Source organism: Mesoplodon bidens (assembly GCF_964165515.1).
Source record: "Mesoplodon bidens genome assembly, chromosome: 4".
NCBI lineage: Eukaryota > Metazoa > Chordata > Mammalia > Artiodactyla > Ziphiidae > Mesoplodon > Mesoplodon bidens.
Genome location: NC_138160.1, coordinates 59,181,068 through 59,198,912, shown reverse-complemented (window position 1 = coordinate 59,198,912; position 17,845 = coordinate 59,181,068). Strand labels below are relative to the sequence as shown.

The 17,845-nt window shown below is 37.7% G+C and overlaps 1 protein-coding gene across 1 annotated transcript; it reads right to left on the bottom strand.

The window, feature by feature from the left end:
* Nucleotides 1–90: 90 nt before the first annotated feature.
* Nucleotides 91–17,816, bottom strand: UTP15 (UTP15 small subunit processome component). Its single transcript, XM_081232421.1, has 13 exons — nucleotides 17,639–17,816; nucleotides 14,450–14,617; nucleotides 12,480–12,572; nucleotides 12,178–12,362; nucleotides 10,861–11,039; nucleotides 9,476–9,601; nucleotides 7,733–7,868; nucleotides 6,004–6,088; nucleotides 5,026–5,175; nucleotides 4,219–4,320; nucleotides 2,591–2,724; nucleotides 2,362–2,420; nucleotides 91–1,585 (listed from the first exon to the last, which is right to left on the bottom strand). The coding sequence occupies exons 2-13, from the start codon at nucleotides 14,537–14,539 to the stop codon at nucleotides 1,365–1,367; spliced, it is 1,560 nt and encodes a 519-aa protein (XP_081088547.1). The 5' UTR covers nucleotides 14,540–14,617; nucleotides 17,639–17,816; the 3' UTR covers nucleotides 91–1,364.
* Between the last annotated feature and the right edge of the window lie 29 nt (nucleotides 17,817–17,845).

The following is a 17,845-nucleotide window of genomic DNA, read 5'->3' as shown; positions in this document are numbered from 1 at the left end:
GAAAAGGTAGCAAGTGTAAAATCAGCGTGCTAGGAATCAGTAGCCAGTGACTATCCACCAGGAATTGATACATCTCAGAAAGCCAAGAAGAAAATATGAATTTCTTTATAAAAAAATGTGATTTACATTGAACTTTTTTTAAAAAACACAAGTATTTTCCAAAACAAGCTACTCTGGCTTGGGGTTCTGAAACAAAATGATGTTAAGAATAGAGGGAAAAAAAAAAAACCTAAACACAGATCAAATGGTTTTCAGAGGTAGGCAGCTACTAGATAAGCTCCAAATGTATCAATATGTATAAAAAACGCTGAAAGGCTATTAATCACAAGAGACATGGCAAATTTTATCATTCTGCTGACCTGAAGCAAGTTGAAAAGCTGGTAGAAAGGCTGCATATTTGGGGAAGAGGAAAAACATGGTCTGTAAGGCCTACCTGCAGACCTTGTTCTGAGAAGCACAGTCAAGATTGCAGAAAGAAAAAGAACCATGGGCTGGTGAGCACAATTTTTAGTATTCAAATCTGCCTCATCACACTCTCTGAATACAGGTCAAACTAGGGTCAATTATTCAGAGTTGGCCACTAATTTGCCACACTTGGAACAGATACAGCCCAATTACCAGCTAGGTGGAACACGTGGCCTGGGATAAGGGATGGCATCAAGGAGAGGGAGGCAAACTTAGCTGGGGCTTGGGAATCCCAAATGCCCCGATTAGAGTGAAGAAATAATTTATTTGTTGTTGCCATTTGTTTTGTTGTTGTTGTTTTTCCAGGATAGAGGGAAAAGTAAAGCCCTGTTCCTTTGGCAGGATTCCTAGTTGAAACCCTCTCCAGAGTTCTGAATGCCTACTCAAATGCTGAAACAGAACTCTGCTGTATTAAAATTAATGTCGGGCTTCCCTGGTGGTGCAGTGGTTGAGAGTCCGCCTGCCGATGCAGGGGACACAGGTTCATGCGCCGGTCCGGGAAGATCCCACATGCTGCAGAGCTGCTGGGCCCATGAACCATGGCTGCTGAGCCTGCGCATCCGGAGCCTGTGCTCCGCAATGGGAGAGGCCACAACAGTGAGAGGCCCACGTACCGCAAAAGAAAAAAAAAAATTAATGTCAACCTGTCCAAGATGGACATACACTATGACCAAAACATCTTCCAGCTGAAGATGCCAGGAGATAATTCAAAATAGCACATGGAAAACCATGATTAAAAACAGGTTCTTATTTTCCAAGCATAGTTATTCCAGTCTCTTCCATAAAACTGCTTCTGTAAATAGTTTTTTAAAATGTATCAAAGAGATTCTCCTCCCAGTAATCAACCGCATCAAATCTATTTCAAGTTAGGAGTTCTTATGTGTCCTGTTAAGCACACACTATGATTCAATCTTCTTGTTCTCTAGAAATCCATCAGATGTATTATGCTGCAACAAAGAAGTGCTTTCTTTCCTTGTCATGGTAGCAAAAAGCATATCCATCATCCCCAAGGTTTCTAGTAGTTCTCTCTGGTAATCAATCTCTTTTTCTACAAGTCCTTGAAGTAACAAAAACTTTTTATCAACTACAGGTGACTGACCAATCACAGGTAGATATATATCTAGAAAGAGAGGAAACACATTTACTAGAAACATCTTTCTAAACAATACATGAACAGCAATATTTAGAAAAAGTACAAAAATATTAAATATAAAAGACATTGAAAAATCTGTACGTATTTTACAACTTATGTTTTACAAAAAGTAAACAATCCATCTGAAAAACGTTATTTCAAAAAGAAATTATTAAAGAAAGTACAGTGTTAAGGTTCTGACTTATTTTCATTTTCCCATTAAAAATTAGTCATGGGGGCTTCCCTGGTGGCGCAGTGGTTGAGAGTCCGCCTGCCGATGCAGGGGACACGGGTTCGTGCCCCGGTCTGGGAAGATCCCACATGCCGTGGAGCGGCTGGGCCCGTGAGCCATGGCCGCTGAACCTGTGCGTCCGGAGCCTGTGCTCCGCAACGGGAGAGGCCACAACAGTGAGAGGCCTGCTTTTTACTATATCTTTCAGCACTAGAGATTTTTTCCTGTTCTTGAAAATACAGTTTGTGCTCTTTGGGGAAAAAAAAAAAAAAATTAGTCACGGTCATTGCAGGTATTTAAGGAAAAAACGTTTAAAATTATAATAACCCTGGTGCCAGCAACTGAAAGCCAATCCATTGTAAACATTTTCCTCCCACTTTAAAATGCACTGATTTACTACTATTGTTTGTTTTCTCCATGAAGTCTTCACTGGAGAACTGATAAAGACAAGGTGTATCAATCTGATTTCATTATTTGACATCTCTACTTCTGCAAGTATGCTACAATTTTTCAGGTTTTAACAGCTACTTACCAATAATTATTTCAGCAGCATTAATCAAAACAGGGGCAAATCTTGGCTGGGACAGATTCCTACAAAGCAAAAATTCTGTTTACTGAAACCTGCAAACTTAAAGAAAAAAATCCTTAAAATAGATTTACTCAACTGTTCTGTCAGTTCTTTACAAAGCTCAAACTAGAAGTAAATTTGGAGATAAAATTTCAGATGCAAAATACATGCGCTTTATAGACATAAAACATACCTTATCAAAAAATTAAGAACATGACTGATTTCCTTTTCATCTCGACCTGCAAGGGCATTTGCAAGGACTCCTCTTCGATTTAGCTCCTTTATGATGGAAACTGTTATCTCAGGCGTCTTTATTGCACAACTGGGCTAGAAAATTTTTCAGAGTCAACATGAGCAGACAAGACAGTACAAGAAAAAAATCATAGTCTTGGAACTCACTAACAATTACCAAACTTAAACAGGTTTTTTTCTTCCCGGTTTTGAGTCATGGTAATGACAAGGCAAGAAACAAAATGATTCTTTTAAAAATAAGCTCCTTGTAGATACATCAATTGTAACAAATGCACCACTCTGGTCGGGATGTTGATAAGGGGGGAGGCTATGCATGTGTGGGGCAGGTAGTATATGGGAAATCTCTGTACCTTCCCCTCAACTGTGCTGTGAACCTAGAACTGCTCTAAAAAAAAAGTCTTAATAAAAAATTCACACACAATCTGTAGTGAGGTGGATGGACCCAGAGTCTGTCATACAGAGTGAAGAAAGTCAGAAAGAGAAAAACAAAAACCGTACGCTAACACCTATATGTGGAATCTAAAAAAAGATGGTTCTGAAGAACCTAGGGGCAGGATAGGAATAAAGACGCAGACACAGAGAATGGACTTGAGGACACGGGTAGGGGGAAGGGTAAGCTGGGACAAAGTGAGAGAGTGGCATGGACATATATACACTACCAAGTGTAAAACAGATAGCTAGTGGGAAGCAACCGCATAGCATAGGGAGATCAGCTCGGTGCTTTGTGACCACCTAGAGGGGTGGGACAAGGAGGGTGGGAGGGAGGGAGACACAAGAGGGAGGAGATATGGGGATATATGTATATGTATAGCTGATTCACTTTGTTATAAAGCAGAAACTAACACACCATTGTAAAGCAATTATACTCCAATAAAGATGTGAAAAAATAAATAAATAAAATTGATTACCATCCAGCCCTTATTAAAACTCATTGACACAACTGGTATTTGAGAGAAGAAATCTATGGACCAAGTTAACCATCATTGCTCTAAATTGGTTTTTAGCTCTATCCTATTATAAGTGAATTCTTACTTGAACTGTATTTGGTTACCTATTTGCTGAAATGACACTACAGAAGTTGTGGCATTTATTATTATGTCTTTGGCTTTTACAGAGGGTTAATACATAATCCTATGCTTGAGAATATTTCTGCATCTTCTAATGACATAAAGACTATCACATGATTCTTATATTTTTCTTCGTGTTCCAACTAAAAACAACTCATGATAAATTTCTCTGTACTATAGTGTGAAAAAAAACGGTGTGTATTTTTTCTAAAATATAGATATATATGTTTCCTTTATCTGATAATAACAATTATGAAATTCAAGCCATTATCCTTTTTACCTTGCTTCTAGGAAACTGGAATATACATTTATGTTCAACTCTAGTATATATTCATAGCCTAAGTTTATGCATCTTTCTGTAGTATGGGTATTCATATTCAATATGATTTTAGCAACCTACTTATATGTGTGTGTCACAAATTACATCCACTTTTTTGAAGTAGAAAGAGTATGAATAAATTAAAATTAAAAAAAAATACACACACACACATTCCTCACTCACCTCAAGGACTCTGTCAAGTGCCTTAGAGATCCGGAAGTTTTTCAGATCCCTGTCATACAATTCTAGGTGTTTCTTTGATGGTCTGTTGATCAAAATGTCATCCTGCATTGAAAAGTAAATTTACAGAGAAAAATCAAATATCCTTTTAGAGCTTCATTCAAAATAAACTTCTTCATAGTGGTATTTTTTCATAGTTCTGTGGTGTCCTTGAACTGTATCATAAAAAATGGTCATATGCCCATATTGTCGATTAAATGAAAATGGAATAATCTGCCACATCCCTGTGTTCTCAGTGTCCTTTGATTTTAACTTACGATATATACATGATACCTCCGTTCTGGGCAAACATTACTCACTGCAATTCTCTTTACATAGCAAGCAGTGATTCAGCAGAAAGAGAAAACAAGAATCAGAGAAACTGCCATCTAGTCCCAGTAAAGAAATCCTGGGTCAACACAACTTCCTTGTATCTCCATCTTCTCCATCTTCAGATGCCAAATGGAGATGTTATTGGCTCTACTCTTTTTCAGGGTTGTTTACAAGATCAAATCAAACAGCATGTGAAAGACACTGTTCTGAGCACCATACTATTGTTATGATTCAGGGCATTAAGAAGTACAGTTCTTATTTCCCATTACTTATTAAGTTAATGTCCCCAATCTAGCAATGTGGAGATAAATGAGGTAGAGAAAAGCAAAATGAAGCTAAATGCCATGTGAACGACACTTTTCAGTAATGCGCAGGGATGAAGTTGGATACTCTAACAAATTTTACCTTTAAAAGAAATTACACAAAATACATAAATACCTGTTGTTTCATATAATTTTTTCCTTTAATAAAAGTTCGATATGCAGGCCTTCTTCTCCTGGGAAGAGAATCCTTCTTTGCTTCAGATTTCCGATGTTTAACACTCAGTATTCCATTGGTCATTCCTACAACTATTGTCTCATCTTCATGCTAAAAGCAGTTAGAAAAATAAGTTAGTATATTCCTAACACATAAGTCATCTTACTTTTTCTTCAAAATACCATTTATAATGTGTTTGCCACTTATCCATACTTTCAACAAGAGTTCCATTCAGATGTAGATACTCTAACAAAAAGTTAGAATAAAATCATTTTTTTCCTCCAAGATACTATTATATTGACAGAACTTTTAATTATACTTGGAAATTATCACTGGCGGTTTGTATAGTAGCACACAGTTAATGACATTGTAAGAAACTTCCAAACTATTTTCCCACATCCTCTTCCTGGAAAAAGAATGCAGTGGTAGCATGACTTTCCGCAATCGTGTCAAGAAACTATTTTCTAACAACTCTTCCCCTCCCAATTCCTATATAATGTATTCAAATCTATTCCTCCTCAATGGCTCATGACACTTGACAATGAACATTCCAGAAGGAGCAGTTAACAAAGAAAAGGAGACATTTCATTGTGTTGACCCCTGTTCTCCTTTTTTGCTCAGAGAGCCAACTTGACTTTCTGGAGTATTTAACCCTTGGGGTAAATGTACTGAAGAGAGATTTATCTGCTTTCCAGGTCCTGTCCTTAGTGTTAACAATGCCTACAATAGTGCAGTTAGTTTCAAGCTATGCAGTGAGTGGGACCTAAATCTGAATTCATGCCTAGTTACTGAAACAAGTTACACGTTCTAGCAATTATCTAATGTGGTGAGAAGAAAATAATACTTATTCAAATACAAAGATAAACCCTAATATTCCATTTTAGTTTCATTTAACAGGCAAGGTTAGTGAAAGCTTTAAAAAGAGCTAAAAGTACTTACTGCAAGTGCAAGACTCAAAATTGAAGCTGCATAATCAAAACTGTGGACTACTTTATAGGAAGTTGTGCTATATACTTTCACCTTCCTAATGAAAAAGAAAGCTGTGTCACAAATCATCTTGGAAATGAGCAAAAAGGTAAAATTTCTATTTTTTGAAACTCAATATATGAATATTAAAACTTATACAACAATGAAGAAAAACAATGATTAATAATATTAGTTCAAACGAATTCATCACTGGATCTCTTTTAAAAATGAACTGTTTATTGTTATGCTTGCATAAAGACTTCAACCAGCCACCAGAAGGATAGACCACTATCTCCTGAAAATGAAACTTGAAAGTAAAGAAAAAGCAACATGAATGTTCATCGGAAAGAGCAGGGTTTCTCAACTTCATTCAGCATTATCGACATTTCGGGCAGGATAATTCTTTGAAATGGTGGCTGTTCTGTGCACCGCAAGATATTTAGCAGCATCCTTGGGCTCTACTCACTGCATACCAACAGCACTACACCCCCAAGTTGTGACAACAACCAAAAATGTCCGTACATAGTGCCAAATAGCCCCCTGGAGGACAAAAATCACTCTGGGTTGAGAACTACTATGAATAGAGCGAACTTACACCTAGCTTTTGAGGGACACATCTAAAAATCAAGTCCCAAATTGCCTAGTAACACCATTGCAGAGAATTTGCTATATATTTACATAGTAAGTTCCTCTGTATTAGAAATATTTTCTAGCTTTTAAAATATGTATACTTTTTAATAAGCATGCTGAAAAACCAAGGCTTTCCATATCAGTGAAAAAGGGAAACATGGAAATAAAATGACAAACAATAGATAAATATAAGTAAATTCTAGAACTGGGCCATCATTCTAGCCACATGTGGCTAATGAGCACTTAAAATGTGGTCAGTGAAAAAGAAGAAGGGAATTTTTTATTTTACTTAATTTTAATCAACTTAAATTTTAAAACTGAGGCAGTATAACATATTTTTCTGTTAAACACAAGTATATTTATTTCACTTTAACTGTAAAGTATTACTACTGTATTAAGGGCATGTATTCGATGCTGAACTTGCTTCTAGTCTATCATTAATAATTTTTACATTGCATACATACTGAAATAATATTTTAGAGTAAATAAAATATATTATTAAATTAATTTTACCTAGTACCTTTTAGTTTTTAAACATGACTGGTAAAACACTTAAAATTACATATGTAGCTCACATTATATTTCTATTGTACAGCACTGTTCTAGAACATGAATTAATGAAACACTAATACCTACTAAAAATAGTAATATTTGGAAATATGTATTTCTATACATTAATGTATAGAAATTTTTACATGAAGTTTTAAATTTTAAAGAATACAAGCTAGAATATATATACACATACTCATTATAAATATTTCAAAATATACAAACATACAATGATTTTAAAAGAAAACTACAGAATAATAGAAATTATTTTAAAAGATTAACGTTCACATGGTTCAATAAAATTCCTCAAGTATATAAATCAATAAATTACTTCAAGGGGGAAAATAAGTTTGCTATATGTAAATGAAATGTCAAAACTATTTTCAACTCAATAGATTTTTTTCATGGAAATCATTTGGTAGAATATTTATTCTATCACAAATACTGCAGAAATAACTCATTTCCTCAAGCAGTAAACATGTGTACATTAAGAATGATCCAGAAAGAAAATTAAAATGCTAACCTATCCAGTGAGCCAGAAAGTAACCTCTGTCCAGAGCTGCTCAGACATAAGCACGTCACAGTTTTATGATGATTTTTCAAAGACACTAGCAACTGTCCTCCTTTTAGCATGTCCCAGACTTTAACATAACGACCTCCTATAAAAAGAAATAATCATTAGTTTGATTATGGAAAGATCTGAAAAACACTCTTCACTGGACACTCCACAGCATGGAGTGGAGGGATTCCAGAGCCAGACTGCCTGTTTCAGTGCTGGGTCTACTATTTACTGGGTAGGTGGCTGATAATAATTACAGTTCCTACCTCACAAAAACCTGTTATGATGATTAAATAATTTCATATTTGTAAAGTACACAGAACTGCCTGGCAAAATAAGGAGTCTAATCAAGAAAGATTTTATTTTAACAAAATTAAAATAAAATCATTCTACAAAAGGAATTCTGTATAACCCTGGGAAAGAATAACATAGATTTCATTTCCTAAAAATTCTGTGAATCCCAACAAAACTGAAAAACTCTATAACTTTTACTCTAAGAATTGGAAGCATCTTTAAAGGCAATTTAATCCAGGGGTTTAAAAAGAATTTTTTTATTATGGCATCTTTTCTTTCAATGAAATATTAAGCAAAAGTCTAGTAGGTAAAATGGAAAAAGAGGCTGGGGGGCTGGGGGTGGGAGGGGATGAAGTTCTTACTTATCCTGACTATGTAAAAGCACCTGGAACCCAATTTGCAGTCCCTGTCTCCCCACATGTAGCAGCTCATGAGAGAGATCACAGTTTGAAACCACTGATCTGGCCCAACCTCTCATTTTCAAGGTCTATATTGGTTAAAGGATTGCCCAAGGCCACACAATTAGCTATTTACACGACGGAGATTAGCATACAGGTATCCACTCTCCCTGTTCAACTTGTATATACTTCCATTTCTCAAAATAACGGCAAGAAAAATAGGTAACTCTGACAATATTATCAACTTACTTTGAAATCAAATAGGTACTGGGGAAAAGAGTATAAAACAGGATAACTTCTATTTGGATTTTAGAATTAAGCAAAAAACAAAACAAAACAAAGCTACACACTACCTACGTATTCTTCTAATGTCAACACATTAATTTTGACTTAACAAATGAAAAAAGACAATTTACGTCTTCCATTATAATTTTTTAAATGCACCTCAGTTCCAACTTGATAGAAAATATATCAAGGCCCCTTTGACTCCACATTATCTTCTCCTCCAGCACTATCAGCTATTTGCTGGGTAAGGCCATTTCAATCAAGAGTCACATAAAAAGAGATAAGCCTGATTCTAAATCTGAAAGAACCTGCGTTTTCAAAATCTGCCGCAGAGCTCTCATGTAGGAACAACAGCAGGAGTACGACCTGGATTTTTAGATGAAGTACACAATGAAGGCTCTCAAGTTCTGAGATTTCAGATCTGCCGCTTACCACTTTGTTTTGGACAAATTACTTAAAACTTTTATTTATTTTCTTTTGCAAAACAGAGGGAGAACTATCTTGTAGGCTCACCTAGGGGACTGGAGATAATATATTTATAATAGCATAGTGCCTGGCTCATATTAGCTACTCAATAAGTGAAAATTGCTTGCCTGTGCCACTTATCAACTGAGCAAAAACTGAGACATGCATTTCAAGTGCACACTGACAAATTATAAAGAGTAACTAATAAAGAAATATCTGACTCAAGAAGAACAATATTGGTGAAAGCAATTTTTAAAAGAAATACCTGCTGATACCAGAAGACCTCCAGAGGGAAAAAGCAGGACACTCTCCACTGGCTGCCCATGCTCAACGGAGATAACACTCTGGTTTGTTCGTGCATCAAACATCTTCACAGTGTGATCATATGACCCTAAAATGTCAATTTTTGTACTATGTGAGTTTCACTACTCAAAATAACAAAAATTATACGTGTGTGTGCGCGTAATCACACATAAACTTTAAAGGGAGAAGAGGCATAGATGAAATTTTAAGAAGACATATGTATACTCATGAAGACACAGTACTTCCAAACCCTCTGGTACTACTGACTGTTTCTGAAGCACTAACCGACACAGAATCTCAAATGAGTCCTACCTTCAGACTACTGTCACTACTGAGTCACCTGGGAATCTCTGCACAGGCACCCATTAAGACTGAACTAAACTGCACTATCTCTGTTTCTTGGCTGCTGAAGAACCTGTGAAAACCAGAGTACAGGATGTTTCCAAACACATCTGGAGGATGATAAGAACAATCCCCAGGGACTTCCCTGGTGGCGCAGTGGTTAAGAATCCCCCTGCCAATGCAGGGGACACAGGTTCAATCCCTGGTCCGGGAAGATCCCACATGCCGTGGAGCAACTAAGCCCATGCACCACAACTACTGAGCCTGCACTCTAGAGCCCACAAGCCACTACTGAGCCTGTGTGTCACAACTACTGAAGCCCGCATGCCTAGTGCCTGTACTCTGCAACAATAGACGCCACCGCAGTGAGAAGCCCGCACACCGCAACGAAGAGTAGCCCCCGCTCGCCGCAACTAGAGAAAGCCGGCCCGCAGCAACGAAGACCCAATGCAGCCAAAAAACAAAAACACGAACAAAAAAACGCCTTGCCTTAAGTCTGAGTCATAAACTTAAAATAAAAAAGCTTATTTCATTAAAAAAAAAATCCCCAAAAGAAAAAGAAAAGAAAACAATTGGATAAACAGAGACATATTTTTTTATACAACTTTTTAAAACTCCTCTATCCCCGGGTAAGCTGGGATGAAGTAAGAGTGGCATGGACATACATACACTACCAAATGTAAAATAGCTAGCTAGTGGGAAGCAGCTGCATAGTATAGGGAGATCAGCTCAGTGCTCTGTGTCCACCTAGAGGGGTGGGATAGGGAGGGTGGGAGGGAGGGAGATGCAAGAGGGAGGAGATGTGGGGATATATGTATATGTATAGCTGATTCATTTTGTTACACAGCAGAAGCTAACACACCATTATAAAGCAATTATCATCCAATGAAGATGTTTAAAAAAAAAAAACAAAAAACTCCTCTATCTCAAAGGAGTCCCAAAGCAATATTAAAGTATATCAATAAAATTACCAACTTCAGGAGGGAAGAAAAAGATTTCACCAACCTGTTACAAAGAGATCTGGGTTCAGTTTGCTAGCGCATCCACACCTCACGTAATCAGAATGTTCTTTGAATGCCAGAATTTCTTTGGAGTTTGGAATATCCCATAATTTAACTGTATAATCATCAGCCCCAGAGACCACATGATATTTGTCAGCTGTAAAATCTACTGTATGAACTGCTCTGAAAGATCAAGGATCAGTATATTAAAAAGCAAGGAAAAATTATTTCTGGCACCTGCTGACATCAAACACCCCTCTTCCCAAAATAACAAAAAAAAAGCAGCTCAGTTTCAGTGAATAATTGTAGGGAGAAATCATGAGAGAATAAGAAAATCTTTAAAACGGGTATTTGTCCCCAAGCCAATTTAAAATTTATATACCCCTAGTGCTATGAAGTTAATAAGAATCTTAAACAGTAGCCTTAAAATTATGTTTTCTAATAAGTTAACATTTCTACTTAGGACCTCAACAGAAAGTAAATGTTCTAAATGTTGGCACAAAGGTACTTTAATTTGAAATTTTCAAAATGGGTAGTTCTTAAAAAATTCTAAGGACACTGTCACTAAGTAGGATCATAGTAAGTGAACCTGTTATATTTAAAATGTTTCACTGATGGACTAAGACTATCCTGATAATATAAAAAACACTGTTGAGATTTAAAATCAATAGCAAACTTCAGCGACGACATTGGTAATCCTGAAAGATATAAAACTGTCCCTAGCCATTTAATTTATAAAGGGGCAAAACACCAGATCCAAGTAGAAAAAAATCCACCTTCCAACTTGATTTCAAAATAACAACCTCTAATATAGTCCAAGCTTTTAGAGTTCTCATTCATAGCTGTGAGGTGGCCTTTAGATCAGCAGTTTATAACCTCCGCGGGGTCACAGAACTCACTGAGAAGTTAACGAAAGCTACAGGACATCTCCACAGATAACCACACATCTCCTAAAATGTCACATACAATTCTAGGAAATGCATGAGCCCCATCAAACTGGACCATAGGACTGAACCAAGTTACGCACTGTCTTAGAACAACCAGAAAATAAAGTCCATGACGGTACATAATCTTCACAGAACTGTTTTCTTCAAAGCCTGTAAAACCAGTAGAGCTTACAGTAATACAAAACAAAACAAAAACACATAACAACCAACTATCTGTAACTGTATGGTGACAGATGTTAACTCAATTTATCGTGGTGGTCGTTTCACAATATATACAAATCGTGAATCATTATGTTGTACACCTGAAACTAATCGAATGTATGTTAATTATAGCTTAATAAAAAATAAATTAAAACAAAACAACTGTCTCTTACTTAGTATGGCCTTCAAAATGCCTGAGGGGAGCCCTGCCACTTATATCAAAAAGCTGAATGCCACCATCTTCGCTGCCAGCCACAAGCAGTCTACCATCCTGCCGAAAAGTAGCACAGTATGCCGTGTCCTTAAACCGCGAAAAGGTTTTTATAGGTTCTTGGGAGTATCGGCCGTAAATATGAATCTACAAGAAGAGAAACAACAGTATTCAACCAAACAAACACACACAGTATTGTACCAGATGGCTCAAGACCAGTAGTAAATATAAACTACATAACAGAAAAACAAAGATTATATTTACCCTTGAAGACGCTGTGACAGCATAATTATACGGAGGCTGTGGAGAAACGTCTACTTTGGACACTGCACCAAACTCCTTGATCTGAACAGGGCTCTTAATGAGAAATAATAGTGTATTAACGAAGTTACAACTGGTAAGACATATTTAAGCATATAATTTCTTATTAACAACTTCTTTTTGCTCTTAGTAACTAAGTTGTATTTAATACAGAAGTATGAAGAAAGCAAAAAAGATCCAAATCCCATCACCTATACAATCTCTGTGGCCATTAAAGTAAATAAATAGGGCCTCCCTGGTGGCGCAGTGGTTGAGAGTCCGCCTGCCGATGCAGGGGACGCGGGTTCGTGCCCCGGTCCGGGAAGATCCCACATGCCGCGGAGCGGCTGGGCCCGCGAGCCATGGCCGCGGAGCCTGTGTGTCCGGAGCCTGTGCTCCGCAACGGGAGAGGCCACAGCAGTGAGAGGCCCGCGTACCGCAAAAAAAAAAAAAAAAAAAAAAAAAAGTAAATAAATATATGGTTGAAAAGCCACACCCCACTTTTTCTCTTCAGCTGTCGAGTTGTCTGCAATTATTACCAGGAAAACGTTATGCCTAAACCAGCACATATTTAACCATGTATTTTTTAACTGGCACGAAGATCATATCACACAGGCTGCTCTGCACCTTGCCTTTTTTTCACTTATTAACACCTTAGCTAATAACTTGGCATAAGAGCAACAGCTTTATCATCCATTATAAGATTCATCATAATTTACCAGTTCACTACTAACAAACAGGTTTTTCTGAGATTTCTTTTTTTTTAAATTAATTAATTAATTTATTTATTTTTGGCTGCGTTGGGTCTTTGTCGCTGCACGCAGGCTTTCTCTAGTTGCGGTGAGCGGGGCTACTCTTCGTTGCAGTGCATGGGCTTCTCATTGCGGTGGCCTCCCTTGTTGCGGAGCATGGGCTCTAAGGTGTGCGGGCTTCAGTAGTTGTGGCTCACGGGCTCTAGAGCATAGATAGCCTCAGTAGTTGGAGCGCACGGGCTTAGCTGCTCCGCGGCATGTGGGATCTTCCCGGACCAGGGCTCGAACCTGTGTCCCCTGCATTGGCAGGTGGATTCTTAACCACTGCGCCACCAGGGAAGTCCCTGAGATTTCTAATACTACAAAAAACACTTCAATGAACATGTTTATACATAAAGATAACATACTTTACACACAAATTCTGGAGAGTATATTCATTCATATTCAGAGTAAGTTCCAAGCTGTGGAACTTACATGACCAAAAGGTATTTTTTTCATAATAGATAATGCCAGAATTGTCCTCCAGAAAGTCTGCACCAATTTCCCTCCCTCAAGTAGCAATGATGTTCAAAATTTTTCATTTGTGCCAATATAAGATGAAAAAGTATACAAATTATTATCCAATAATTTTATTATCCAATAAATTATCTAAAATCCAATTATTGTTTTAATTTGCACTTCTTCAATTATGAGTGAAGCTGAAGCCCTTTTAATATATTTATTGGCCACTTAAACTTCTTTTTCTTTAACTTCCCAATCCCAATCTTTTCCCATTTTTCTGTTTACTTGTTCAGCTTTTTAAAAAAAATCGTGTTAGCCTTTACATATAGTCTAGAAGAATTAGTTTTGCATCACTTCCTCCTTAGATTAAGAAAAATGGGAAAAAACCCCACTTCTTTCATGAGATTCAAATTCTAAAATTTAATTCCTTTGGCACTGATTAATCATCCATTCTGTGCTAGATAACTTCTATGATTAAACTGATTAAGGAATATCGGTTTTTATTTTTATATAACTCCAAGAAAAAAATATCAGATATCAAATTTTCCACCCAAACTATAAGCTGCTGATAGATTATTTTTAGTTATTAGCTCTCTATTAGCATATCCAACGTATAAAATATGCTGAAGAAATTGACATAAATGTAAAACACCTCCCTCCCTTAATTTTGTCTATACTTACCTTATAGTTGTTCCAGTACAGTGTATCTTGGGTGATTTTTTCACCAAGTACAGGATATGCCTGGATCGCTACAGGCTTATAACCAGCCATACTTTCATAGAATTGCACTGTTATCCAAGGGCAAATAGTTTGAAACTGATGTTAGAAATACAGCGACTCTGCTCACGTCTGGAAAAGAAAGCATTTTAGAAACACATTATTATTCATAAACCTGTATATAGTTATGATTTTCACTCTGCATCTTTTCAGAAAGCTGTGTGGTAGCTTATAGATTAGTGATCAGTAACCACTTAATTTTAATACAGAAGGGACAATCTAAAGGAAGCAGGAAGAATACAGATGGGGCTACCATAGTGTACTATCTACTCAGCTATAGGCAGAGGCTATAAACAAATGTTCCCACACCTAACTGACCAACTTACAACCAGAATAAATCTGGTTCGGCCACCCAGTAGCCAAAGCATTTATTTAGAAACACACTGGCTTAGAATATTCACTTATTGACGACAGAAAATGTTAAGGTGAAACTGCAAATACAAATGTTCCCTGAAATTAACCTAAAACGACATTTAATCTATAAGAACATAATCTAGGGACCTGACTTCCTGAAAGCCTAAAATTGCCAAGAAGAAAAGAAAACAAAGCTAATATTCTAATGCAGAAGATTAAAATTAAATTTAAAAGCTTAAAATAAAAATCTAATATTCTGATGTAGAAGCTTAAAATTAAGTTAATTTTAAAATGTTTAAACAGTAAGAAAGAAAACAAGAATAAAGCAATTCTGAAATTAAATTCTAAATTAAAGTGACATAATAAAAATTAATTAAAACTTTAACTGACGTGTAATTAGGCCGAAATGTCTTTCCAGAACCATTCAGTTGCAACAGAGATTCAATTATATCAGAGGAATGATTCAGTGGTGCAACTCATCTTTCCCAAAAGCCTGAAAACACGGTATCAGTTAACACCAAAATAAATAGGTGTGGCATATTTTAAAGGCTTTGATGAAACACGGCAATCAATGATTTAAAAAGTTTTCTGTTCACTGAAGTACCTATAATGTGTAGGACACACTGTTTTAGGCACTGGGGTGCTATGGTTAGTGAAATAGACATGGTCAGTGCCTTCATGTAGTCCAATATTCTTCATTTCAGCTGGTAACTGGCATCTGGAATCAGCCTTGACTTGTCCTTCCTTCTCACTTCTAACATCCAAATAGTTAACAAGAGCTGATTTTACCTCCCAAATTTTTCTAAACTCCATCATGTCCACTCCACCTAGTTCCACTGCTCTAATTCGCATCTTCTCATCTAAAGGTCTCCCTGACTCCCTTACCTACCTTCCAAATAGCCATCAGAGTTACCTGACTACCATGCAAATCTGGCTTTTGCTACAAAGCCCAACACTGCCCGGAAAAGAAGGTGCAAGCTCCTTTACATGCCATGTAAGGCCCTCTGTGATCTTGCCCTTGCTTACCTTTCCAGCTTCCCTCGTTATTCCCTTAACACACCATGCTCTTTCTTGTCTCAGTGTTGTTCTTCATTTGTCCTCTCTGGCAGGAATGACCTCTTTCTACCTACCTCCTATTTATCATTTAAAGTTCAACTCAAGGATCACATCCTCCAAGAAACCTCTCACCTCCTAAGCTGGGTCAGGGGCTTGTCTTCTATAATCCTACATGACTCTGTATTTCTGTCAATGCACATAATCACACTGCATTTGTAATGACCTCTTTTTCCCATTGAATTGAACATTTCATATCTGAAAGATTAAAAACAAGTGCTCAAAGAATATTTGTGGAAGGAAAGGAAGCACTGTGCTGGGTTATATGGGAAACAAAATTAAAATCACAGGTGGTCTATTGTATGAACACTGCTATAGAGCACAAGTCCACGAAGTTTTTTGTAAAAGGACAAATAATAAATATTTTAGGCTTCGCAGGCCAACAGGCAAAATGGAGGATATTATGTATTTATTTATATAGCATGAAAGAAAAACGTCCCAATTTTTTACTAAGGAAACCGCCCCAAATAATTATGAGTTCAATATTTTGTTTATGAATGAAAGGAATGGGACTTTTTGGAGGAGGGGGAAAACATTTCACTTACTCTGGTTCAAAGTTAGTGTTTCCTATCCTCAAATAGATTGCAAACATTCATCTCTAAAAATCATTCTTGGCTCACTGAATACCCCAAAACAGACACTGGGCCAGATCTAGCCTGTGGGCCTTCGCCCCTTACTACCGCAGAGCTGACCCTTGAACAACACGGGTTTGAACTGCGTGGGTCCGCTTAGAGGCAGATTTTTTTCAATAAGTACTACAGTACTACAGAATTTCCGTTTTTTTTGAATGCACAAGCAGAACCCAGGATGTGGAGGAACCTGGATAAGGAGGAACCGCGCATATGGAGTGCCCACTGTAAGTTATCCTTCAGGGGAAGGTTGGGGCCCCTAAACCTCCCCCTCCCCCGCAATGCTCAAGGGTCAGCTGTATAGGCAAAGGAGTACATAACTCTGCCTTGAAAGAAATCGTTTAAAGCTTTAGAAGGAAAAAGTGAGGCACAGGAACAGTGGTTTGCCAGATTAAAGTGAGGAACAGCATTAAAAGCAGGGGAGGGGAAGCAAGACAGACAAAGAAAAGGCACGGATGCAAGTCATGTGAAAATGAATAGGAAGAAAATGATCAGGGAGAGGTTAGAGGCTGAGAAACTGAGACTAAATGAAAAATAGGTAATACTACACCACAATGCAGAATACCAAATGTATGCTATAAGTAACGTACAGAACACGGAACGCTCAGAAGCGATTTTTAACTCTAACTGGGCGGCTGCCAGAAAGTGTGCAATTCAGCTGGGCCTTTAAGTTTAACATTAAAACGAATTAACCATTTAACATGGGTGGGCACTGCAAACTGAGGGAACCTCACAAGCAAAGAAAGAGATGGAAATCAGCCTAAAGGGGTGTGGCTTACTCCGGGGACTAATGACGGTGGACAGTAGGTGTGGACGTGACGTGACTGTAGAGGAGGAAAATCTAAATTTAGTCGAAGCTAAATTGTGGGGATCCTGAGAGGCTGGTTAAGGAGTTTAGCTATTCCGCGGAAACTGGGAAACCAGAGGAGCATGCTAGATACCAAGGAAGGCCCGATGTGAGTCTGGGCCACCCCCATTGGGAGCCCCCTTCACCTACCTCCGATGGCCCCGGAGGGTCCACCGAGACTCCCCGGCCTCAAGGAGAAGTCCTTGGACTCCGCCAGCCCCCTCCCCGGACTGTGCGGTAGAACATGCGGAAGGTCACGCGGATCCTGGAAAGAGCCGCCGAAACACGCCACGAACAGAACGGCGAGACGTGTCGCACGAAGGTGACGTGATGGCGCAGACTCCCGAGACGCACGCA

Bases quoted from the DNA above. Each gene is read 5' to 3' on its own strand.
- UTP15 (XM_081232421.1), bottom strand. From the start codon at position 14,539: ATGGCTGGTTATAAGCCTGTAGCGATCCAGGCATATCCTGTACTTGGT. The intron at 6,089-7,732 runs GTTAGCATTTTA...CTTTTTCATTAG, and splicing joins CTTTCTGGCTCACTGGATAG to GAAGGTGAAAGTATATAGCA. The intron at 2,421-2,590 runs GTATGTTTTATG...TTTGCTTTGTAG, and splicing joins GTTCTTAATTTTTTGATAAG to GAATCTGTCCCAGCCAAGAT.